The sequence below is a fragment of the Eutrigla gurnardus genome, assembly GCF_963514095.1.
Source record: "Eutrigla gurnardus genome assembly, chromosome: 24".
Classification (NCBI taxonomy): Eukaryota; Metazoa; Chordata; class Actinopteri; order Perciformes; family Triglidae; genus Eutrigla; species Eutrigla gurnardus.
The window spans coordinates 2,068,670-2,094,659 of record NC_139935.1 but is presented as its reverse complement, the minus strand read 5'-3'; the positions used below and the strand labels follow the sequence as shown (position 1 = coordinate 2,094,659).

The window sequence follows — 25,990 nt, the reverse complement described above, 5'->3', positions numbered from 1 at the left end:
ATACAGACCATCATAGCATCACTACTGCTATCAGGTCAGTGAAGCTACATCCGGGCTGCTGAGCCACGACGACCCCTGGAGGTCCGCGGACCCCCGTCTGAAACCCGCACTGACTGTCACTGGGGCTCCGATGCGGAAGTGCGTTGTGTTTGAACAAAGCGAGCTTATTTAGCGGCGAGACGAAGCACATTCAATACGTTCAAATAGAGAAAACTATGTAAATGAGCCAAAATGGCGTTCCTATTGTAAAGAAAACACATGAAAGCCGCTAAAAGGTCCGGAAAGGAGTCTCCCGGTAAACAGTCTGTCACTTGTAACAACAATTAAACTCCGACTGAAACGTGACGTCAACCCCAGCATTCAGACCTAAAAAACGTCGCTTTCTTACCTGGTCAGGTCACCGCTCCCATTAAACTGCGACTGCGTACTTTCTGTCCAGTTTCTCTCCTTTGTCGCACATTTTTCACGCAGAAGCCGCCAGAAATACGACTTTCATTTAGCGGACGATGTTTTCATTTAACGCTGCGAGTTTGCGTGTGATTTTAACGTTAATTTAACGCGTTTCTGCGGCTCGGCTCGCTCACTATTGTGAACAACGGCAGCTCGTCAGACCGGCGCTCCCACCTGTCCAACCGTCAAGTACGCCATGATGGCCGCTACGGCTTCCGGCCCGCGCTTCCAAAATAAAAGTCATTGTTTTGGTAGATGAAAACGTAGAGGGGTGTTTACTGCCAATCGAAAGTTAAAGAAAACGTGTCTGTCAATATGATTACATGATTACATTTGAACGCTGGAAAACTAGTGTGTATTTCTATGTTGAATACATTAAATCTAATTAATAAACTAATCACATACTTATTTGATCATGTAAACAGTTATTGAATCCCTTTATTAAACATTCATTCTGGCACCATTCTATCTGTATTTTATTTAATTGTTGTCCAGGCGTTCAAATCAGATGTATTTTCCAGAGACGTTATGCTTTAATTTTGACAATTTCCGGTCGTCTCCGGGCTAAACTGTGTGAATGTGACGCAGCAGAGCGACTCCACCTAAATGTCTCCAGTAAAGGGGAAACCATTACTCCCAGTGAGAACACGTAAGTGGTTCCACTAACACAGTTTAATGGTGCTGTCACTAGCACTGTAAAACAGTTTCAAAATAAAAGATCCAACTCACCACTGAGCAGCGCAGAGAGGAAGCTAGATGTCCCTGCAGTGATGTTATGGGGAAATTACAGCAACTAACACACATGAATACTTAAAAATGATTACATCAAATGTCATAGAATGATTCTCAAAGCAATGCATCTGTTTTACCTGCAGGGGACGCTGTAAACCTGTCGAAGTGAATGTCCTGTGGATAGAAATGTTTCTTAAATAAGAAGTGTTAGTCTATAAAATGTCACAACATCCCATTTAATGTTTTCGTAAGCTGGAGTCACAACAGGAACATTACAAAAACACTAATTGAACCACATGCACGAACATAAATATGAGAAAATAAAGCCTTTTATGAATATATAAATGGTGTTTTTTTCTTCTTTCTGGGGCAGATGATTTAGAATAAGTCCTTTGACAGAAGCTTTTCAGGTTTTTACGCAGAAGCAACATCTCTTTCCAGGGTTGCAGATGTTGCTGTGGGATTTAAGCAACGGGGCAACAGCTGCCTGGAGGTCATAATGCTGAATGTGAGTCTTACTGTGGGAGAAAATAAAGAGTGCGAAGAGGCAGCGAGACTTCAGGATTCAGGAGTCGGACTCATCAGAAAGCTCTCCCTGCTGCGTCCAGTGCTTCCTCCTCTTCTTCTTCTTCCTCTTCCTCTCACCCATCAGCATGGCGGCCAGCACGGTTATCACCACGGTGACGGTGATGATGAGCACGGTGACCGTCTCGGCCAGGCACAGCTCCGTGTCCACGTCCATCAGCAGGTAGTGTTTGAGGACCGGCGGCTCCTGGCAGGTCAGGTTGTAGTAGTCGTCCAGGAAGAGCCTCTGGATGCTCCGCAGCTTCCGGAAAACTCTCTGCAGGTCGCAGTCGCAGCTCCACGGGTTCTCCTCCAGCAGAACGTGGGTGCTGTAGGTGTGGATGCTGAGGAACGTCTTGAAGTCGATGGTGGACATGCGGTTGTTGGCCAGGTTGAGGAGCGTCATGCTGGTGAGGGGCTTGAAGACGCCCATCTCCATGTAGCTGATCTGGTTCCCGGCCAGGTTGAGGACCTCCAGGGAGCGCAGCATGGAGAAGATCCCGCTCCTCAGGGCCGTCAGCTGGTTGTCCTGCAGGTGGAGCTGCCGCAGGCTGCTCATGGGGGAGAAGGACCTCACCTGGATGGTGCGGATACTGTTGCTGGTCAGGTTTAACTTCTGGAGGCCATCCAGGTGCTGGAAGCTGCGGCTGTCCAGGCTGCTCAGGCGGTTGTGGGCGAGCTGCAGCTCCCGCAGGAAGGCCAAGCCCACGGAGAAACCTTCAGTCAGGGTGGAGATCCGGTTCCAGCTGAGGTCCAGTTTCTGCAGGAACTCCAACTGAGAGAAGCCGGCGTCCTCCACCACGCTGATGTTGTTGTTCTGCAGCAGCAGGAATCGGAGCTTGCGGTTCTTGTTGAAGGAGCGTTCGGGGATGACGGAGATGTGGTTGTCGGAGAGGTCCAGGAGCTCCGTGTTGGGGGGGACTCTGTCCGGGAGCTGGGCGAACAGAGACCGAGAACAGATGGTGAACTTCAGATCCCCCCGGCAGTCACAGCCACGCTCACACCAGTTGCTGTGAGACCTGGACGAGGCCTCCGCCAGCACCAGGAGGAGGACCAGGAACTCCTTCATGGCTCCACAGCTCTCTGAAACAACCCCAGAGAGGAGTTTACACAGCATATAGCTAGTCCTAGTCCTGGGATTTAAATACTTTAAATCAGAACACAGTCGTTTGTATTGATCAGGTAGTAAACAGTCGACTTCTAGAGCTGCAGCAAACAACAACAACCAACATCAGCTGTGCTGATTTGTCTTTCTTCAGCCGCACTGACAGATTTAAAGCAAACAGGTTGCAGCATCATCAGAGTGGAGGTCACAGTTATTAATAAACCCAACTAGATAAAAGCTTTTCATGGCAAAGTGTGTCTGAAGAAAACTTACTGATCACTTTTTGTAAAATAGTATAATCGTAAAGACTACAGTTAAGGATGTAAAGCTGTTGTGTGTATATATATACATTAAATATATATAAATAAATATAGTTCTCTCTCTTACCAGCACGTTTTCCTCGCGTGGTTCACCTGCTGAACGGCGTCTGGAAACTGGACATGATGGCGGCGAGGAGGAGGAGGAGGAGGGAGGGCAGCCTGTCATGGCCCGGAGAAGCACAAAGAGGCGCAGGGAGGGACGGAAAGAGACGCTCGTCAATAATTCAGCCTGCAGCGCGGCATTGTGGGAGGGGGTCCGAGGGAGGTGGGAGAGACTGAAGCCAAACTGGGCCAGCGAGCGGAATTAGAAGGTCTGGACAGATTGGATTGATTGCAGGCGGAGGAGAGTTTATCTCCAGATTTATTTATAGATTCATAATCACCACTTGTCACTCTTCTTTCATTGGACAATATTAACAGTCTTAAGTCTATTCATCACTTATTGTATTGAAGTTGTTGCTCTGATGAAAGCTGCGATACAAATAAGGTTGATTGGTTGAGCATCGGGGTGAAGATACCGTTTCATTTCCATGGTTTACCGTTGCTGACCAGAATGTGTTTATTGGGTATTAATTGTAAATAGTTTGATATCGTTTATAGTTTATTTTTGGATTGTTGTGGTGCCACACCTGTAACACAGCGAGATGATTTAAAGTTCACTTCTTCCATCTGACGAGATGACAGAGGTCAAAGGTCAGAGTTCTTTAGGGGGAGGTTTATCTTGGATTAAGGTGGATTTAATCGAGAGCTACAGAAAGAAATATGAAGTTGTGTCTTCTATGAATAAGAGAAGCCCAGATGTGACCTTCTCTCCTCTCATCTGGAGGATGAAGCGAGGACGTGTTGGATGATGATGATGATGATGAGGAGGAGCGGACCTGTTGGTCACAGATGGAAAGATTACACTAATACCGTCCAAATCCGCGTCCCAGATAAACCAAACTGTGCATCCGTCCGTCCGTCCGTCTCCATTAACGGAGGAATCAGAACTCTTTCAACCACATCCTCATCGGCTTTTTGAGCTTTTAGCTGAGTCACATTTCCCCTAATCCGGGAATGTGTTCAACATATTAATCATGCTTTCATCAAGTTTCTTTCTGTACGTATTCAGCTAAAGTCCCTCCACCACCATGTAGAAATACTCTCCTACAAGTATCCAAAGTAAATACCAAACTGTCCTCAAAGTACTACAAGTCATAAGAATTCTATAACAAGCATCATCAGTTTGTAAACTCATTGTCTGTAAAATAACTTGTGACTCCATTGATCTGCTAACATCTGCATCCTAATGTGTTGCTGATTACCATGGCGACGTGTCAGATCACCCGTTAGTGTCGTCGTCGTCTTCTTCTTCTTCTCTCGATGCCGCGGTTCAGCCTCTCTTCTTCTTCTGCATGAACATAAAGACATAATATCATGATGTATCTGGGGGAGTGGAGCCTCTTTAGACGGGGATATCCAATATCAGCAGAGATCCAGTTTCACCTGGAAGCTGCTTCAGTTACCGTCTACTGTACACTTCATATTACCTCCACCAGCAGGCTCCTCTTCACTCACTAGTACTTCTACTACAGCTCCTGATATACAACAGTACCACTTACTACCACCGTGTCCACACGTTCTATACAGATCCTGTCTCCATGTGTACACTGTGTGTATACAGACTACACGTGTAAACACAGTGTACACAGATAGTGAGTACTTGGCAGCAGCAGGATTACAGTGAGACAGTGAAGACACTACTCGTTAATCCCCGACGCCTGCAGGGATTATATCTCCACGTTCTGCTGCTGGACATTAAAGTTCACTTTCATTTCTCCTTTTGTCTTTCTGCTTTTAGCACCTTTTTAAATCCTAAATTATCTTTGTCTGCACTTTGACTCGCGATTATTATCTTTATCAATTTGTTTCTCAATTCATTGATTGTTCTGCAACAAAATATTCACAATGTTTCTTGGATTTCCCCCCAAAACCAGCCAGGGTGTATTTCTGACCGCTCTGGTTTCCTGTTCAATCCAAGATCAATAAATGCCACACACTTCATCAGCTCGTGGTTGTGTCGTCAGTGTGGCCTGTGTGCAGTATGAAACCAACCAGCAGGGGGCGCCGCAGGTCCGCGTGAAAGCTCAGTGATCAGCAGCTGTATTAGTAACGAAGCAGCTCTATTAGCACAGACAACAATGGGAGAAGCAGTACTAGCAGGTAGCTGTAGTAGTGAATGTACTAGTATCACATCTGTTACTAGTATTGTGTCTTATTCTTCTTTTAGTTTTTCCTCTGTGAAGCCGGTTTAGAAAGCTGCTAACAAACTACAGTTTTTATTTGTATCATTAGTAGTAATGGTAGTAGCAGTACAGGTAGTAGTATTTAAGGTGTGGCAGTAAAGGGTAGTAGCAGTACAAGTAGTAGTATTTAAGGTGTGGCAGTAAAGGGTAGTAGCAGTACTTTGACTAAATACATCACAATATAAAGACTTCTCCAACAAAAGGAAGAACACTAAAAATAAATGACCTGCTAAAACTCGGCATGTGTGAGAACCTGATGACAGGTCCCGCCCTTCAGCTGTCAATCATCCGCTTCCTGTCACTCACACTCACACCGTGTGTACATGAGTTTGTGTACCTGTGTGTGTGTGTGACAGATGGAGGTGCTAATGAACCTGACAGCGTTCACGACACTCCTCACATCCAACATGGCAGCTCCTCCCGACTTTGACAGGAAGTCCTCGGAGAGGTCACATGAGGTCAGATAACAAGGAGGAACTGTCGAGTCCTCAACCAGGTCTGAGGACCTGGACGTGTCCTCGACCAGGTCCAAAGTCTCGTTAAACACTTTTATTCATAGTAGTTGTAGTATCAAACTCCTGCTGGTACTACTACTAGTACTAGTACTACTACTGCACAAACTACAACTACAAAAAGTGCTGCTTCTTTAGCAGCTGCTGTAGCTGACTGACATATAAATACTACTACTACTACTACCTGTACTACTACAGTTCTACTGGCCAGATCGACATGAAACATGCCATCTGTACCAGCAAACTACTTCCTGTTTGACCTCTGACCTTTGTGTGTGCGTGTGTGTTCTAGACAAAGCCACAGTCGATTAAGAAAACACCTCCAGGGAAACTGGAAAAGTGTGTGTGTGTGTGTGTGTTCAAGCTCAAACACACACACACACACACACACACACACACACACACACACACACACACACACACACACACACACACACACACACACACACACACACACACACACACACACACACACACACACACACACACACAGTCTCCGGTGGTCTCTGGTTGTCAGTGTGGATCCATCAGACCAACAGGAGGGAGGCCGTGACCTCCAAACCAACTCTACTCATCTTTTCTTCCTCTCTTCCTCTTCATCACTCAGCTCCTCTCTTTCTCTTTCTATGTTCTTATTGATCTAGGTTTCTCCCGTCATGTCTTCCTCCTCCTGGTCTCCTCCAACCCTCTGTGGCTCCTCCAGTATCTGGGTCGAGGTTGTGTTTCTGCTCTCTTGTGTGGACGACTGGTGAGGACACACACACACACACACACACATTAGTTGTGGCAGCTCAGTGTGCGATCGCCCTTGGAGATGTCATGCCTTTAGTCTCAGACACGTCTGGGAGCTTCGGCAGCTTCCTGTAAAAACGGGAGGATGCTGAGAGTTGTGTTTTTAAAACTTCCTGAAACTTAAAATGGACATAAAGTTAAAAGTAGCAAACCTGCCACCAATGATCACTTTGGAGGATCATCCCTCCCTTTGAACGAAGTAGCAGACGATGTGAACCTGGATGTTGTTGTTGCAGGTAAAGTTCACAGAACTAAAAGTGTCCTCTTCCTTCAGAGGGGAGCAGCTTCTCCACCTGCCTCAGCTGCTGGGGTGGACAAAACAAAGGAGACAGGAGTCCTTACAGGACTCTGAGCTCTGTGTGGTGGGTGTCACCTCCGGTCCACACAGAAGGTCTGCAGCGCGGCGCTGGGAGGAAGCCGGCAGGCTGGACACTGACACTCGCTAAAGGTCAGGACATTCAACCGGAGCATCCTGCAGACACACACCTGACCTTTCAGCTCGTTACACATGGACTTCCACCACGTGCAACTATTGGAGAAGGTTTTCAGGAAACTGACAGAACATCTGGGACCAATGTGGTCCCGCTGTCCAACCGGGTTCAGTGTGATCTGATAGGATGCGGTTTGATTGAGTCTCCATCCTGCTGGGAAAAGACCTTTACAGCATAAACACACGACGACCTGCAGCCACAAACCACCTGGAACCTTCCGGCTCCATTCATCCACAAACCAGTCTCCTTTACATCCTGGTCTCCTGGTCCCGTTTTGGTCCTGGTAGGATGAGGATCTGTTGAGTCCACTACACTGAGATCAGGTGGATTCTTATTATTCAAAAGCTATTCCAAATGTTCATAAACTATATTGTAGCAGTGATAAATATAAATAAGTTATGCTAAAAATAATTATATATATATATATATATGAACAATTCAATGGGATGATAAATGGACATCCTGCTTTTAATGCTAAATAAAACAACACAGTGTGTATACGTGTGTGTGCAGGGAGTCAAAGCTCTGATCTGAGTTAGTGATGGGGGGTTGTGGGGGGCTGGGGGCTCCTGTAAGTCTCTGTTTAAACCTTTATGAATCTCCGTTCGGCCATCTGGACGTCGTTTCTGTGTCACTCAATGGAGATAAATCAAAGACCATCTCGTTTATCTTCAATCAGATTTAAATCCTTGTCTGGTTTCCACTTCATCTATTCATGTTTTATTGTCTGTAAAACCGTTATTGTGGAAGATATTAAGTTCACATTCATTATTGATCGTTGCCTTTTTCCTGGTGAGGAGGAGTGTGTTTTACCTTCAAACCAGGAAGTGCTGGAGTCGCTGTTTGGTGGGCCGGAGGAAATGCAGATGGACGGCCCGACGGGTGGAGACATGGTGTGTGTGCAGGGAGAGAGAGAGAGAGAGAGAGAGAGAGAGCGTTTCGTCCTCTGCACGTGGACGAATAAAAGCTCAATGAAACGAACAGAAACAGACTTTGACAGAAAAATCCATCAATGTGAGAGAAATCCATCAGGGCTTCTGTGGCTTCCAAACTAAACAATACAGCAGATTGTTGTGGTTTAGACATCATCAAAGACGACATCACATAAAGATCTGTCCACTGAAATGAGGAAGATGAGAAGTGAAGCAGGTCAGCAGTCTGCAGCTCACAGAGAAACAGCACCGTGGCCATATTCTCCATCAGGGAAAATCAATATTTCATGTCTGTCTGCGCTGCAGGGGCGACGTACAGCCGCAGAGACTCTGGATCCAGGTGGTAAACACTGGACACACAGCAGGTTTACAGAAACTACTCATCACAGTTCAACAAGGTGCCTTCCTGTGGTCGGGAGCCAAGCAGGAAGTAGTTAGGGAGGAGGTTTCACCTTTTGAACAGCAGCTTTATCTGTTGGGTAAATCAGTGTTGAAGAATGATCCCATGACAGAAAACACAGCGGTACAGGTGAGGAGTCCAAACATGTCTAGCTCTTCTCTAACAGGATAGAAACACAAAGAAACACTGAATTATCTCAATGACTGGTTGGAGGCCACGCCGCCGACCTCGCCGCCAACCTGCGTGACGTCGTGGGTCGAGGAAGGAAGCTAAAGTGGGACACACAACATCTTGCTCGGATGACTGGTCACGTCACAAGCGGGCAAAGTTAACCGGCTGAAGGCTGCGGGAGAAGAAAAACTCTCATAAATGATTCGGGGCGGCTCATTAAAGATGTAAAGTCAGCAAGCAGAGAGCGTTCAGCACGTTTTAAACACCTCCACAGTCACAAAGAAACCACATGGATCCTCTGTGACCTCCTCGTCCCTCCCGTCCCGCTGGACCGGAGGACATGATAGCCCATAAACCAGAAGGGATATTTGAGGTCTCTGCTGCTGGTCAGTAAGAGTCATCATTATCACAGGTCACCTCTGGTGTCGGCGTGTTTGTTTGCTTTCTTCACACATGTGCTGGTGTAAAAAGCGTAAGAAGGGGGGTGGACAGTGGTGTGTTTGTGCCGTCGGTTCAGTGACAGCAGCTAAAAGCTTCCTCAGGTCATCGCTGACGTGCATCACTTCCCTTCTTAAAATCTCTGAGGTCCCATGATGCAGCAGCTCCAGGGGGTTTGACCGTAGTGGTTATTTTTCTGCACACAGCAAATAACTCCTCCTTTCATTCTTGTTGACAAAAATCTTCATTAAAGGTTAAAAACCAGAGATTGTAAAAATGTGGCTTCTACCCGGCACACAGAGAGGATATGAGGCCACGGCCAGGCGACCACATTAAACGCACCCTTCAGGATCGTGGAAGTACACAACCCAACAACATATATTGAGTGATTTTATAGACATTTTAATGCAGAGTTAGATATGAAACGGTGAATTCTTCCCACTGTTGTCTGACTGTGTTGGATTTCTTACCTAACCTTCCTGCTCTGACTGTCACACTTGGACTGGCTGGCTACTCTGCCTGAAGGCTTGATGGGGGGATGGGGGACAGGTGATGTGAGGCGGGGAGCTACAGTGACACCTGGTGGACAGGTGAGGGAGTGACGGCCTCTGAAAAGACAGGAGACACAGTGAGACAGAGGAGACGACTCGGTGTGATTGCACGACATCCTTTAATCCAGGACCCAAGAGCACATTTCCAACACACGGCTCAAAGACAAACTGCATTTTTTAAAACGTCTTCTTGACGTACAGCTACAACGTTCTGTGATAAAAGTAGCAAAATAAAGTCTGTGTGCTTAAAAAAAAGAGAAAACACGAGAAAACAGCTTACGGAGAGTTTGGTTCCAGTTTGACAGCTGATAACACAATGCAAATATAAAACTTTTAAATGTTATCTGGTGGATAGAAAAGAGATTACTATGTAAAATGTAGCTCAAGTGAAACACACTAAATGCTGGTCAGGCTCACCGTTATGGCACCGTTTCTGTTTTAGCTAAAGTGACATGAAGATAAAACACACCCCGACTCTTGGGAACAATATTCATACAACAAATGTTTTTTTTCTACTTTCGGTGCTGGAGAAAGAGTTTCTAAGCAGAGCAGTGATTTAAAGTAGTGCTTGCAACAACATCATTAAAAAAAACACAGTTATAAACACACTCAACCATTGTTTTTGTTGTTGTTAAAGCACCGTTGTCATTTTATAATCTTTCATTCAGCATTTGATCTCACAACTGGTTTAAATATTCTGTTTTATAAGAAAAAGTTCACAAAAACACAAAAATCAGGAGGCAAGTCTGTAAACGCATCCGTCTTCGGGACTGAGGAACCTTCGTGTGGTGAAATGAAAGCTTCATGTTCCGGTTTGAACACATTCAACGATGGAGAAACTGCAGACACACGTGTTCACGCGTCTCTCGTGTTAAATGCTGTCCACGCTAACGTCCACCTTCTTCCCCTTTAACTGGGAGCGATGCTGCGTTCATGTCGCATAGGTTAACATGATCAAGCAGCACATATAGATCACTTTTCATAACTTTGACTTGCTGTTGTTTTCATCCATAACAAAGGTCTGCACGCATGTTAAAGGGATAGTTAACGTTATTTGAGCTGCTTGTCATATCGATCGGTCGGGCTTCAACATGACGACGTTCCATGAACGCAGCCTCCTGGTCCCACTGATGGACGTGGAAGTGCAGTTATTGATCGTTCATGAGGGAATCAGGGAAGACTGCTGACTGTGTAACAGAAATCCAGGCGTTTGTTCGTATGTTGAAGTGCATCGTTTCTGACCTCGGTTCAGGTCTCCATAACGGCCAGGGATCACAATGAAAAAACACCCTTTCCTAACTTTAAGTGCATATATTCTCTCACTCGTTTGTGATCACAAGAAAACAACAACGGGGAAGAGGAAGTGCATCGAAGTGTGTATTATATACATATACTTCCATGCACTTCCTCTTCTGCCTTCAGATGAAATCTATTATTTACAATTAGGTCCTTAATGCTGTCCGTGTGCATGGACTGACTGCAGGATACAGTAAGCGTGAGACGGACGGGCCGAGGCGGCGAGAGAAAGGCATTCACAGGACATTTTCACACGTCTCCACTCAGGAAACTAAAATGCTTATTTATACCAGAATCAGATCATTTCTGATTACGTCTGCAATATTAATTAAGTGCACAACATCGTCGCAAAACCTCAAGTAGGCTGAAGTGCAGCGTAAAGGACGAACACGCCACAGAAGCAACGTGGTTTTTCTGCAGCAGTTCCACCGTCTGTTTGAATCTCAACATTACGAACTTCATTATTAATAAGAGTAAATGCTGTTTGTTGACATGGAGTACCAGGATGAGCGACTTCTATAGATCATCTACACCTACCAACGAACACGGACGCCCCATTATCTCAAATCTCATAATCTCTCACACACACACACACGCACACACACCGCTTCAGCCCATTAACTGCAAATCTACAATTCTTTGAATACAACTGTAGACCTTTTTAAAGCATACTGTCATTTTAAGCTACAATATTTCATATTTTTCAGGCAGCCATCGGTTTAGACATAAATATGGGTTAATCCATCTGATGCAGCTTTATTTGACATGACTGTCATCATGTGGTCGACGACGTGGACAGCAGGAACCTTTCTAACCTCCTGTATGCTTGTGAAGGATGTTGAATACGGGAACATTTTGATTGGGCTGGATTTGATCTCTGTAGTGATCAAGCAGATAAAAAAAGAGGACTCGAATCCAAACATGAACACTAATCTTTCAGTGAGCGCACAACAATACGAGAATACGCAGTGAGACGGATACGGAAACATGTTGGGGAGGAGACACCGAGACAAAGAGAAGCCAACATCAAGTCCTTTCGTCTTCTCCCCTCCCATTGTTTAGTAAAAAAAAAGAAAAGATTGTGTCATGTGGAATATCTCCTTTTTCCTTTTGTACCTTCTCCTCTGCTCTGACACACTGCCTTCGTCCCTTCAGAGTAAGAATCCAGATTTCTGGGGGTCCTGCAGGGCGTTCCGTCCATCTGGGACGTCGCCGTTCCCATTGGGCATCAGACACGTCCTGATGTACGCGGCGGCGTTGGCGGCACCGAGGAGGCGACCGTTCTCCAGCTGGAAACAAAGTTGTCACATTTCATTGATCTTTGTGAAAAGGGTTGCCTTGATGACTTTTTTCTTATTTCCTGCTCCCCCCTCCCTCCCTCCCTCCCTCTCCCCCTCTCCCCCCTGCGTTCACAGCATTAGGTAATGATGACAGTGAAATTGTAGGTCAGCAGCGCTCATGCTTGACTGACCAGCCTGCCAGTATTTTTCTTTCCCCGACAGCCACTGACCCTGAAGAATAACAGGGGAGGCTGAATGGACGCCTGCGGCTGACCTTATTCTATTCATTATTGTGCTCTTTGGAACAATGACACTAAAAATAAAGACATCATGATCTTGACTTTTGAAAGCCTCATAAATGTGTCCATGGATGATATTTCCTTTAAATGTACTGCAGCAGTTTGGCTGGTGACATAGATTCAGCAGCGACATCCCATAATTGACAAGGGGGTCACGATGTTGGGAACAAAGCCAAGGTGAACTTGGACCTCCAGCAGACGTGGTACAACTGAAGCTTTATTGTGCTTTATTGGATAGAAAAGTACAGCAGGGCTGCTATTATATATATATTTGTGGAAACCTGAGACGTTCCTTCATTGATTGAAATCCTGCTTCAGACTTAATTGCGTTGATTGCTGAGGCCTCATTACCTCGTTATGTTTTATGATGGGAATTTCTCCAGACCTCCAGCTCCGCGGTTGGTTTTTGAAGGATGACGTTCTCCAGCCATCGCTGCTCTGTCATTAATACTGGGAAACGTTTCTCCTGTTTTACAGTCTCATTAACCGCCCTAATCACGTTGTTGGGATCTATTATTGGGATCCGGGAGTCTGGCAGCACCAACATCCCTTCAACCACATGTGGAAATGCTTAAATAGCACACATTCATACAAGCTTAATTTTAATGTAAGGTTCACATTTCATCATCGTTATTTTCTCTATTAATCATTTGGATGATTCACGGTTTCACAAAGGCCTTACCCCTCTTTCTCAGGCCTGTTCTGTTGAAGGACATGATGAACTGGATGAGTATGGTTGAACAACACAGGTTTGGGTGCAGAGACTAGAATGTAGTGGACTCTATTCTCAGCCTGTGCTGCTCTGACCCGTCTCCCCCTCGTCTTATTTACATGGCATGTCTGCTCGCATCACCACAGTTTACTCTGAGCTCCACGCCAGCACGGGGCCTCTGTGTGCTGACTCGGAAGGAAATCCATTATTCTGACAGTGAAAGAGAACAGCGCTGTGAATTCTGCAGCCCGCGGTTTGTTGACGTTCACTGATATTTGAGGGCAACCCAGAGTCGGGGCCTCGGGACCGGATGGAGGGTCTGGATCCCAGACCAGACAGTTTGAGGAGAGCCATATTAAGATGGTAAGAAGGAGGTCTTCTGAGTGGGAGTGTCCAGGGAGGGAAGAACATTACTCCATACAGCACAAGCCTGTTTTCATGGCAGCAGAATTATGTGGGAATGTCATCTAATGAGAAAATGACCCAATTAAAGTTGCTCATTGTCGTCCTGGACTGAACTCTATGACATCATGTCGTAATTACACGACTCTTTCTGCCACCAATAAAGATTTTTTTTCCAGGGGCTTTAGTGGTTTCTGGTAACAGTAACAATGAAATGCAAACAGCCTGCAGGTTCGGTGTTTGAAGCAAACAATAATTAGATAGAGTTCAATCACATGACTGGTGGACTCAGGACAAGGAGTCTTATAGGAGTACTATGTTCACATCTAAATTAATTAAAATGCCCATACAGATGGGGTTGTAGGGCCATTTGAGACAGGTTTTACAGTGGTGCAGTCACCGTGACGTCCCGGTCTCTTACCTTGCTCACCGTGGAGTCCTGTGTGGTGCTGTTGAACATGCTGTAGGCCTCTAATGACGGCAGGCTGTGATCTGGCTGCGACAGACCCAGTAACTGCTCCAGCTCCAGTGTAGAGCTCTGGGTGGAGCACTGGGACAAACCAGATGGTGGAACAGGGGTCTGCTGGTGCTTGTGGCCCCCCTGTAGCTGGTAGGGCCGAGTGGTGGCCAAACTCTGGTAGTGACAAGGGTCTGGAGGGGTCGCCCCGTTCAGCACTGAGCCGCCCGCCTGTGGCGTGATGGTGTAACCTGCGTGGCCGACCTCCACGTTCGGTGGGAAGGCTGCGTGTCCGTTCGGGGCGTAGGATCTGTGTGTTGTGGGTCCCAGCTGATGCTGGAAGCCAGGCGGCAAGGCAAGGCTCTGGCTGCTGACCTGCTGGTGGGACTGGAGGTGGACCGGGTGCTGGTCCTGCTGAAGCTGCCACTGTCGACTGGAGTCCAGAAGCGAGGTCAGGTGTTTATGTTCACCGTTCAGCTGTGAGGCTGCGAGGACAGTATGTGGGTGATGATGGGTGTTGGGGTGATGGTGGTACTCGGTCGTTACCACCCAGTGACTGGGAGGAATCCCATTTAAAGTCTTGGATCCAACTGGTCCGGGCTGGGAGCCGGACTGGATCTTCCCCGGTGGAGCTTGCATCGGCGTACCTGCACTGATGTGTTGCTGCATCTGTTGTGACAGCTGGGTGATGGGGAGAGCCGGGGGGGCCGCGGGGGTGAGGCACAGCGGGGGCTGCTGGGAGACACTCTGGACCGAGCCTGGTGGATGAGTGGCAGGTCCAAACCCGCCCCTGTTTCCCTGCTCCGCCACGTCTGTTCCACTTTCCAGAGAGTCGTGGATGTAGGAGAGGATTTCGTTGTTGGTGAGAAGGTCACTAAGTGTTGGGACGTGGTTCGGACCCAGCTCAACCTGGATCATCCTCTCGTCCAGCAGCAGGAGCTCCAGGTCTTCAGCGTTCAGGCCCAGGTTCTCCAGGGCGCTAAAGAGCTCGCTGTTGGAGCACGGTTCCTCTCCACCCAGGGACAGAGAGTCCAACGTGGCCAGCAGTGGGTCATAACTGGAGGCTTTGCTGCTGCACCTCCCTGTCTCCCTGTTAGATGCGATATGCCAGCTGTCGCCACTCAACAGGCCACCAAAAGCCTCACCGTCACCTTGCTGCTCGCTAAAAAGGCTGCTGTGGTAAGACATCTTGGGCTCCGCCTCCTGCTGGCGGATGTACACGGACTCGTCCTGGCTCATCAGCGCTCCCAGCAGGGACTTTGGATCTAGGTCATCTGAGGGGCTCTTGTCCAGTTTGCCTTTCTTGGACTTGCTGCTTTTGGCTTTGCCCTGGAAAGAATCAGGAAAGCCGTGCAGCGGGTAACCGGTCTGGTAGAGCATCGCCTCTCCGGTGGCGAAGGTGAAGGGGAGGTGCATCGATCGCTTCCTCAGCTGTTCCCCCCCCTCCTCATCCCTGTGAAAATATACGTCACAAAGGATTAATGAACTAGCTTAGCTAGCTAAAACCCAAAACTCAAGCCGGAGCTGTGGTGTACTTACACCAAGGGCCTCTGGGTGGCGATGATGTAGTCCGGCTTGCCGTTCTTGTAGACCAGCCTGGCGTTGGCTTGGACCCACTTCCACCGGTTGTCCTTGGTGAGCAGCCTGAAGACGGTGAGGCCGCTCTCGCCCGTCTTCATCACTGGAATCACACGAGACGAGACATGGAGGCTCCGTGTCACTGCTGTGTGCACTCTGCACGCCCCGCAGTGTGCACACACACACACACACACACACACACACACACACTCACACTGCATTTGCTCAGTCTGGCGTGCTGCTGCGGCGGCGGCGGAGGCTACCTGCTGATGTTCACTTTGGCTACATGCACATGTTACAAGTCCTGTTTACACACTCAAACATCACCATCCCATCCCCCCAGCCCTCATCTCGGCGGCCCAGAGTCACCTGTGGTGCAGGTCTAGGTCCTAAACAAGCTTCATAGTGAAGCACACAATCATCGGTACATTCTCATCATTCATAATCTGGATCTAGTCCGGATCCGAGTGGACCAGGACACATACAGCATGATGGATAATATTAGTTGTATCAGCATTATAGGTTTAAATTATCTATTATCATTAAAGAGATTAATCCTAGAGTCAAACACTCAATGCAGGAACATCATGTCGTCCATGTTGTGGTTGAGGTTCAGTCATTGCTGAGTATTTTTAGTGGCTGACCTTTAAAAGGAACTAAAATATTTATGTTTGTGGACAAACACTTCTTCTCATCCCGAAGGAGAAAGAACAGCTCAGAGACTCTGTGACCTACAACCACAAAGGTATTCCGATATCATTACTAAATATAGTCAGTGACCTCATCCAAGTATCATTTTAAAAGTAACTTGATTACTTTCTATCACCTTTGGATGACCTCAATATCAAATATGCAAAAAAAGTACTGTGGTCATCATTTTGTATGTGAAATATCAAACAGGAACATATCATCGTACAGTTAGTTCTGCCTGATTTGAAGGTGGAGCAGCAGCAGTCATATGAATGAATCCTGTATTATGTTGGAACAGTTCACTCGTAGTTCATGCTGCTAAAACAGAATCTGGATGAAAACTTTCCTCCTAATCTGAGGGATTACAGCAGTAACCGTCTGTACGCTGCTTCATCTTCTGCTTTATTCTCACATTCCCATGTGTGCAGGCATTAGAACGCGTGCATGTCTGTGTTGTACGTTTCCAAATGCATATGCATGTATTTCTGCTTCTGTATGCATGACTACATGCATACAGTACGTGTCTTTGTGAGCGAGTGTGTCTGGTAGCGGCGTGTTGAGGGCGCCATGGTTACGACTAACCGGGTCATCCGGTACACGAGGTAAGTAGGACACTTGACTCTCGCTTGGAGATCTCCTCCATGATCAACAGAAGCACACAGCGCTTGTTTGTTTGTTTGCAGTATGTGTTACAAATGTGATGTCGAGCCAAACAACAGACAGTGTTGATACGCATGAATATAGAGAGGAAATCAGTTCTAAGTCATGACGCCACCATTAGAACCCCGTTTTTAACCACAACAACACAACACTGTGCAAAGACTGCACACAGCTGTGACTTACTTCGGACGTGATTTTCGGCGCAGTAGAGCATGTCTGCAGCGTGAATGAACTGGTAACCCGAACCTCGGACTCTCAGCTCCGCCTCCGTGTAGCCCAGGACTATTTTACCCCTGAAAACCAGCAGACACAAAGAATGACTCACTTATTACAACGTGTTGAATCAAATTGGTCATGGCTGAGAGGTTTTGAGAGTATGCACTTTGCGTCGCAGGCCATGGGGGTGAAGTCGAGCTTGTGTTTGGTCCTGAAGATCATGTTCCTGGTCCTGATCTCCAAGATGGCGGGAGGCTGCAGGGGTGTGGCGATGGCGAACAGGGCGAGCTGAGGCGGGCTGCTACCCTTGCTGCTGCACTGCTGGCGGCTCTGACCGTGGAGGAACTTCAGTCGACCCTGGATGTTCAACGCCTGAGAGGAGAGACAGAGATGTAGTGAATCTATTTCTTGATGTCTCACACAATAACCTGCGACATTCATAGCGATCACAAGTATTTTACACCAGCAAACAAATGCTAAGAGAATGAAGAGGTTTTGTGGGGATGCTGGGAAACGTCTCAGTGCTTCTCATCTTAATGTGTCCGATGGTGAAAATCCAACAGCACTTTCTCCTATCTGCTGTCCTCCTCTCACCCTGTGGCGTCTCGTGTGAGGACCCCCACCTCCTCTGTTAGCTCTGGTTAATTGACCTCGGTGGGTTTAAGGGCCTGCAGCCGTGATGTCAGGAATCTAGCCCTGAATAGCAGGAGGGATTACGAGAAACAAAGCCATAGCGACGGGTAGACAGAAGCAGAAACCTGGCTTAATGCTCACGCAAACGCAGTGGGCGGGAGAAGAGAGAGACGCGGGTTCAAGCTCCTTCACCAGAGCTGCTGGAGTTCCCTTGAGCAACACAATCAAACACTAACAAGAAAGACCCAGACCAGTAACTTTAACTGTAACCTCATTACAAAAAAACCCTGTAAACCTTGTTTATCTCCTACCAAACAATAAGTAAATGTGTTGGTGTTTTTTAGCCATCAATATTTAACGTTAAAGAGAAATAAAACCTCTGCTGGTTGATTTTCACAGCAGACAGAGATGAAATCTCAAATCTGATGCTAAGTACCTCCATAAAGAGGTCTTTAAATGTCTTGTTTGGTGTGATCGACAGCCCCAAACCCAAACACATTAATATGTGAAACTACAAGTCAGTTAAATCTGCACAAAAGAGAGGCTGAAACTAGCAAGTGCAATAGCTATGGCCCCTGAAGTGCCTTGCTCATGAGAGACCCGGCCCCAGGTTTCCCAGCAGCGTGACTTTCTCAACCTGCAGCTAATTGTATTAGTGGAAGTAGCAGCGGCCAGCGTGGAGCTACCGACCCTGACTAAGCAAGTTCTCCCTGTGCTCCGGGAGGATTAAGGCCCTTTTCCCCACGACCCCGAGGCTCTCTTAAGGCGGATTACAGGAGTAAATGGTGGCTTCTGATCGCTGAGGGACTCTGAGATGGCACGCCATACTGCTCGCAGCACCACCGGGCCTGAAAACATCACAAGCCTCATCACTTGATTCGACTGGGGAAGAGCATATCAATCGGGTCTTCCTCTGACGTGTGGTTCCTCAGAAGCTTCAGGCAGTCATTTCACAGTAGCTGTGTTCTTGTGTGTACGTGTTGTGCTGAGGCTTGCGTCTCACCAGGAAGCCGGACGAGTTGTCCAACAAGCAGCGGAAGCGGCAGACGAAGCCTCGCTCCAGGAAGGAGGAGTTCTCAGGTGGGAGCTGGTCTGGGTTGTAGCTCACCGGGCAGGAAGAGGCCGGCACCAACTCGCCATCTGAGGACACCAAACACCAACGTTTATTTCATCGCCGTGACATTTTGACGCCGCAGCGTGATGCTGCCGTTGCCTGCTGATCGTGTACATGATCACGTACTGCCGCACTGAATTGTCTTACAGACCTGTCGAGGGATCCGTGGGGGGGCCGAGGCCGGCAGGGGGGTTGAGGGCCCAGTGCAGGTTGCTCCTGAACTCCTGCTGGTCTTCAGTGTGGATCAGCTCAAACACACTCTGGTGCATCACGTCGGTCTGACAGGAAAACAAGTCACAAAGAGAACCAGAACTTTTAACGCTGAATATGAGAGTACAGGAGTCGAAGCAGATGTGTGTTGAAGCGGTGGCTGTCAGCAGGTACCCTGAAGGGTGCGTTTGATTGCGTTTGCCTTGAAGTGGAGCCAAAAGAAATCAAGTGTCGCTGAACATTTGATTCAAAAAGTTGAAACGGAGCCAAAGACCTGCTGTGACCCTGATTTATGTGGTCCAGAGTGGAACCGGCTCCGGTCACCAAAAAGGAGTTTTGACAGGAAGTCAAGTGTTACATGGACTATTTATCAAACAGAAGAATGAGATGGGGGGGGGGGGGGCTTCGTGCAGCCTGGTGATAGCGTGCTGCAGGGATGACGGACTTCTGAGTCAGAGTCTCACTGGCATCCTCACAAAAAGCTAATGAGATTAAATTTGGGATAATTGCAGAAAATAAGCTCTGTGGCAAAACACGTTTATGACAGTTACACATTTTGTTTTTATAAATGAACACCACTTTTAGGACTTGTGAGGTGGAACTGCAATCACTAGAAGTAAAACGTAATGCTAAAGCTGTGTTGACACGATGAGAGCATCCAACGAGCACAGTGGTAATGGGAGAAGGATGTCTTGGTTGATTTTAGCTGGATGTTCCTCAGCTCCGTCTTGTTTTCTGGTGTCAGAACAGCATTCAGCGTTTCTTTTTGTTTCCAAACACTCCACGTGAGCAGAGACAGCAGCTTCACCACGGATTTGGGTTTGTCGGCTAAATGCAAGGTGACGCGCCTCAGGTGGAGAAGGAAGTGAGGGGTGAGAGGTGATGTTTACACCTGAGCCTGTCTGTGTGTGTCTGTGTGTGTGTGTGTGTGTGTGTGTGGCAGAGAGACAGACACTTTGGATAATTTGATAATCACATTCTCCAAAATGAGATTAGGCCGGAGGCAGCGGCGCTTCGTTGTGAAGCCAATTGGATTAAAGCTCTCGCTCCATATGTGCGTTTGTTTCGATCCTCGGGGCACTCGGTACGATGCGTTTGCTTGTCATGACCCTCATTGTGCTTGTTAACGGCTCTGCCTCACAACAGCATCAGCCTGCAGCCGAACTCCTCATCATTCATAACATATTCTACTCCCACTGTGGCAGTGAGACTACATACATGTCCTATCGTGTTATATTGTGTATTTTAGATTGTACCCAGGTTATAGATTTATTACAAATTACAGGATGTTCTACATGTTATAATTACAGACATACATAAACGTTACATGACCCAGAAGTTGCCCATTTATCAGCCTGCCTTTGGACTTCATTTAGTTCTGCATAAGGAACTAGATCTGTCTTCCTCTACCCATAATGCCTCGTGTCATCAGGTCTGCAGATGAAACAAGCCATGAGTCACAGAGTGAAGAAGAAGAATTGTTTTCGGGAGGTTTTACCTGATGGAAGCCGAGGTAGTCCTGGATGGTGTGAGAGCAGAAGAAGACGACTCCCTCAGCGGTCGTCACCAGGACGAAGCCGTTCAGGGCCTGCAGAGAGGAAACACAGCACCCACAGCTTTGTCATCCCATTAGGTTACTCATTGAGGGGTTAAACCTCATAATAAAGAAAAGGTCAGGAAGTGAGGAAAGGTTTTAAAACCAGGAAGAGGGAGCAGAAAGAGTAAGAGACGAGTAAAGGGATGAGGCTTCTCCTCCAGGCAGAAAGAGAGGAAGACGAGGAGGAGGTCAGACTCAGTAACACCTCCATCACAGCTCCTCGGGGCTCGGTGAGGAGGTGATGACACCGTGTCCTGACACAAAGAAGAGTCGGATCCTGCCTGCTGCATCCGCCGACGCCTCATTGTTGAGGAAGACGACGATGACCTAATTTCTTCATCAGATGGTTTTCTAAGATCTATCTCTGCTGTTTGGTCCAACATGCATTTGAATACGCCACAATATTTCATTTGTTATTATTTTCACACATCATTTTTTGCCTTTAACAAATATTGCACCATGAATCAATTCATTTTACACCAGAATACATCATTTATCACACACACAAACACAGACTACAGTATGCATCAGCAGCCACTGAGTCAAAATATTTACTGTAGATTCCTCCTGCATGCCAACTCTGTCACATGACCACGTCCAATGTGAGCAAACATGGGGGAAGTATCCATATTTACCACAGAAGAAGCATTTCCCAAAACCAGTTCACACACATCTGGTCTGAAAGTGGACGATGGGAAGCATGATGGGCGTTAAAGACCTGCTGATATACTTTCACACATGCTTTTAGTTGATTTCCACCTCTAGCAACACACACACACACACACACACACACACCTTTCATCCAAACCCCCTCACTTCAATAATGGATGTGTTCACCGGCTCTGTATAATTCATGGACCAGTGTCCATAATGGAACAGAGCAGCTGAAGGCAGGAAGCTGCTGATCCTTGATTCTTCACTGCTGCAGTGACCCATTTACTCCTCTGGGATCGATACGTTTCATCAATAAACTGATTCAGGGCAGAGAAATCTGTGTCTGACTGTCTCTACCACGGGTTGAGCTTTCTACTGCCTTAACTTTCCTTGAGTGGACTTTTTCACAGCAGCTTCTGGACCGGACCACGAGATGTCAAAGGTTAACAGTAAACCCGCTTTAACCCTGCGATACACAGAGATGGAGGTGAAAGCGAGTGACCACTGTGGTGAACTCAAACATCGTCAGGCGTTCTCCCTTCCTGCTGTGCAGAGCAGCCTCTCCTCCATCAAAAGCTTTTCCACAGACCTAAAGCAGCAGGCTGTCGTTGTCGACTCTCTGCATGCAGCTCAGAATAACTACGTCCGAGTGAGGCGGTCGGCGGCGCTTACATGGCAGCTCCTTGACTGTGCCGAGATCCAGATATAAAAGGAAGGACAGCGATCTAACCGCTCAACACCAACTCTATCCAGATGTTTGCAAAGTGTAAAAACATCTGTTTATTAACTGCACAGCACATGATGAAAGACACACCAGACAGCAGACGAGTGAGAGGTGTTTACTGATGATGGAGGTCACCAACCTGCAGCAGGAGTTCCCCCTCAGGGATGGCATCGCTGCGGACGCTGCTCTTCTTGGCGCCGTTGGACAGTTGGTTCTTTAGCGCCACTACAGAAAGAAAACAGAGAGTGACAGACATTTAGACATTAAAATGTCAATTTTTCAGTTTGCACACGTCTCCGAAGAGCCAGTTGATTTAAAAACCAACCCCGACAACAGCACTGAGACTCAAACTTCCAAGTGTATTGACAGTTATTGTGACTAAAACATCTCCTGTGCAGTCAGGCAGGCGTCCCACAGGGGCTTCTCTGTGACCTCCGACCCGGAGACAAAAAGGTGGAAGCCAACGCGGTGCCTGTGACCTGGTGAAGATAAAACGTGTTCGAGTGGGCGAGTCTGAAGAAAACAGAGCTTTTCTGAGCTCTTTACGTAAAGAATGCAGGAAGGCGACCCGGATTCCACACGGGGATCAATGAAGCTCCATCGTCTCTATTTATTAGCATTAATGGAGTCTTTGTGTCCACCAGCCTCAGGGGTCATCACACGGGACAGAAACCCACCGCAAACCCTGGATCCAGCATTCATGGATATTAGATTTATTATAATCAATAGAGACAATGTTAGCTCTATTATCTGTAGCATTTCATATTAACTGCCTTATATTAGTTTGTTTTAAGATGTATGTTATCAGAGAGAGAGAGAGAGAGAGCAGGAAAGGCATGTTGACCATCAATAATTAAAAGCAGCTTTCTTTGCACCCTGACGTCATGAACGCGAGCCAGCGGCAAGAAGAAACACCCCGAGGCGAGCAGGAGGGGGAGGGGGCGTCTGTTGGCACAACGGAGGGCGACGAAGACACCAGCAACCAATAAAACCATCACAACAGACGCTTTGCAGTCCTCCGGCGGGAGAAAATCATCACACTAAATAAACGTAAATAATATTTCTTCCTGCTGTTTGTCAGAATGGATGCGACTGAGTCTGAGAGCCAGCAGCTTCGTTGCAGACGTTCATAAGAGACGCATTCACCACAGACTGGAGCCAGTCTGTAGTCTCGTCAGCCGGTCTGGAGGGACGCCGACCGGAATAAATATTTCAAACCTTCAAGCGAGTGCAGCGGCGGCGCTGAGGGAGGGCAGCTTCCCCCAAATGACAACATCAACAAGAGAGATGTGCAAACTACAATGTGTTTGTGGGTGTTGGGCTCAAACAGGTTGAAATATTCATGAAGGACCTGGAACACTTTACATAGAGACCTGTTGTCTGAGGATAAACAAAATAGTAAACAGTGTCAAATATAGGAATTGATCGTATTATCATGTGACGGGTACAAGACAACGCAACGCTGCTGTGTTATGCAAGTAAACACTAATCTGCTCTGAGCACATGGCAGATGGCTTCACATGGAGACAGATGTGGACCAACACACACACACACACACACACACACACACACACACACACACACACACACACACACACACACACACACACACACACACACACACACACACACACACACACACACACACACACACACACACACTGACCGTTGGACCTCCACACTTCATTCCCATTTGGCATCTCATTCTTGTGTATATTAGCTGCTGCATGAGATGGAGAAGAAAATCAGAAACACGATCTAATCTGACATTTTAAATGTACACAAAGTCTGAAATACTGGGAGAAAACGGATAAGTTACATGGAACAGCTTTTAGCGGTTGACTTTTGTATAATTAGAAGCATTTCTTGGTGTGTAACGTGAACTAAACTCCTATCCAGAGCAGGTTACATACATGAGGGAGGAGCACTGGGAGAAAAATGGGTTCCTCTGAGGTTGCAGGAGTCAAAAGTTGAAAAGTGGGCGCCTGTTCCCCCTTCTTTCTTCAGAAGGTCTGTAAAGCGGTTGTGAGTGGATTATCCCGCCATGTTTTTATTCTCTGAGGCTTTCATCTCCTCCTCCCACCTCCTCTCTGCAGTCTCCCCAGACCTCCACTGCTGTGCCACAGAGACTTTGAGACAAGGGTCGACTCGTGGCCACGGGCGAGAGGAGGTGACCTACAATACGTCGAGGTTGGAAGAAGACATTCGGAGGAGAGGGGGGTCGTCCAGGGTTCATGCTCTCACACAAAGATGGGCCTGTTTCTGCAGGGGCCGCCTGTAACAACCGACCCTGATGGGTTCAAAGCCCGTCACAGTCCTTCATTCGGCTCAAGACATGTTTACCAAGTGTGTTGGAGTTTCTTTCTCAGCCAGACAAAATGATGAGAACAGGAGAGACATTATGGTCTGTCTATGTTGACATTATCTGTGACTGCCCAACCTTTTTACACTTGATCTGAACTCCAGAAACCTTCCTTGACCTTCTATCGTTAGACTTCAATCATCTGTTCACTGTCACCACTTTGAAACCACTGCTCATGCTAGCAACGTAGCTGAGAATCCACGATCTGTGCTTCCTGTAAGCATGTTGTTATATTTCCTCACATAGACCACCACCTGCTGATGTTTACGTATCGTGGTGCTTGTGCTTGGGTGCTATAATAACATGAATGAAGTACCAGAGAAGAAGCTCTTGGTGCGGAGGAAGCTGACGCTGAGCCTCAGGATGGACAGCTTGTCCAGGCTGGAGACCACGTCCTCGGGGAAGGGCAGCAGGCTGGCGAGCCGGTCCAGCTCAGAGTTCAGGCGGTCGCGGTGCCGTTTGGACGGGTTGGACTTGGCGCCTTCAGCAGGGGACGCTTTGAGTCTGGACATGAAGAAGTCGTGATATTCAACACTTTTTCCTTAACACCTCAGGAGGGTCACAAATACAGTCACACTGATATCCAGGGCAAATACTTATATTGTCAGTGAAGTAATAAAACACATTCAGTCAATATATTATCATGAGCATTATTGTACAATATTGGACAATGATGATTAAAATTAACATAATAACTTCATTATTCTGCAGGATTCATATTGGCCAAGTCAATACAGTCAATACAGTAAATACATCTTTCAACGTACCCCTTCTGAGCCGGTTTCCTTCTCTTCCGTCCAGCATACATGTTGATTTATTCACAGTGAAGCTGAAGGAAATCCATCAACTCTCAACGCAGAGGCAGTAGAATCCAGTAGAAGTCAGTCAGAGTCGGTAGGATCCAGTAGAAGTCAGTCAGAGTCGGTAGAATCCAGTAGAAGTCTGTAGAATCCAGTAGAAGTCAGTCAGAGTCGGTAGAATCCAGTAGAAGTCAGTCAAAATCAGTAGAATCCAGTAGAAGTCAGTCAGAGTCGGTAGGATCCAGTAGAAGTCAGTCAGAGTCGGTAGAATCCAGTAGAAGTCTGTAGAATCCAGTAGAAGTCAGTCAGAGTCGGTAGAATCCAGTAGAAGTCAGTAAAAATCAGTAGAATCCAGTAGAAGTCAGTAGAATCCAGTAAAAGTCAGTCAGAGTCGGTGGAATCCAGTAGAAGTCAGTCAAAATCAGTAGAATCCAGTAGAAGTCAGTCAGAGTCGGTGGAATCCAGTAGAAGTCAGTCAAAATCAGTAGAATCCAGTAGAAGTCAGTCAGAGTCGGTGGAATCCAGTAGAAGTCAGTCAAAATCAGTAGAATCCAGTAGAAGTT

General features: G+C 47.1%; 3 protein-coding genes across 7 annotated transcripts in view; all 3 read right to left on the bottom strand.

Moving 5' to 3' along the window:
- LOC311009762 (major facilitator superfamily domain-containing protein 6-A-like) overlaps positions 1-13,489 on the bottom strand; it is a 19,551-nt gene extending 6,062 nt beyond the window's left edge. Inside the window, exon 1 of one of the 2 annotated variants that reach the window (XM_084004125.1) lies at positions 13,450-13,489. In XM_084004125.1, coding sequence (XP_083860251.1) covers positions 13,450-13,468 — 19 coding nt within the window. In that variant the 5' untranslated portion in view covers positions 13,469-13,489. Of the gene's footprint in view, positions 1-388; positions 649-13,449 lie in introns of those variants that run through there. The other variant, XM_084004126.1, reaches the window with a different exon arrangement.
- LOC311009774 (uncharacterized protein) lies at positions 905-5,586 on the bottom strand. The gene is made up of 3 exons (XM_084004144.1): positions 4,476-5,586; positions 3,239-4,049; positions 905-2,829 (listed from the first exon to the last, which is right to left on the bottom strand). Exon 3 carries the CDS (start codon positions 2,813-2,815, stop codon positions 1,748-1,750), a length of 1,068 nt encoding a protein of 355 aa, XP_083860270.1. The 5' UTR covers positions 2,816-2,829; positions 3,239-4,049; positions 4,476-5,586; the 3' UTR covers positions 905-1,747.
- Positions 6,334-25,990, bottom strand: ahr1b (aryl hydrocarbon receptor 1b). 4 transcript variants are annotated; one of them, XM_084004122.1, is made up of 12 exons: positions 25,395-25,989; positions 24,944-25,131; positions 22,405-22,490; positions 20,789-20,878; positions 19,232-19,358; positions 18,970-19,106; positions 17,500-17,705; positions 17,301-17,410; positions 15,729-15,870; positions 14,154-15,642; positions 12,156-12,328; positions 8,710-8,742 (listed from the first exon to the last, which is right to left on the bottom strand). In XM_084004122.1, the coding sequence occupies exons 1-11, from the start codon at positions 25,433-25,435 to the stop codon at positions 12,191-12,193; spliced, it is 2,754 nt and encodes a 917-aa protein (XP_083860248.1). In that variant the 5' UTR covers positions 25,436-25,989; the 3' UTR covers positions 8,710-8,742; positions 12,156-12,190. The 4 variants fall into 4 exon arrangements, with proteins under 4 accessions (XP_083860250.1, XP_083860248.1, XP_083860249.1 ...); XM_084004124.1 differs by lacking the exons at positions 8,710-8,742; positions 12,156-12,328 and adding an exon at positions 6,334-6,713 and having other exon boundaries at positions 25,395-25,990; XM_084004123.1 differs by lacking the exon at positions 8,710-8,742 and having other exon boundaries at positions 9,850-12,328; positions 14,163-15,642; positions 25,395-25,990.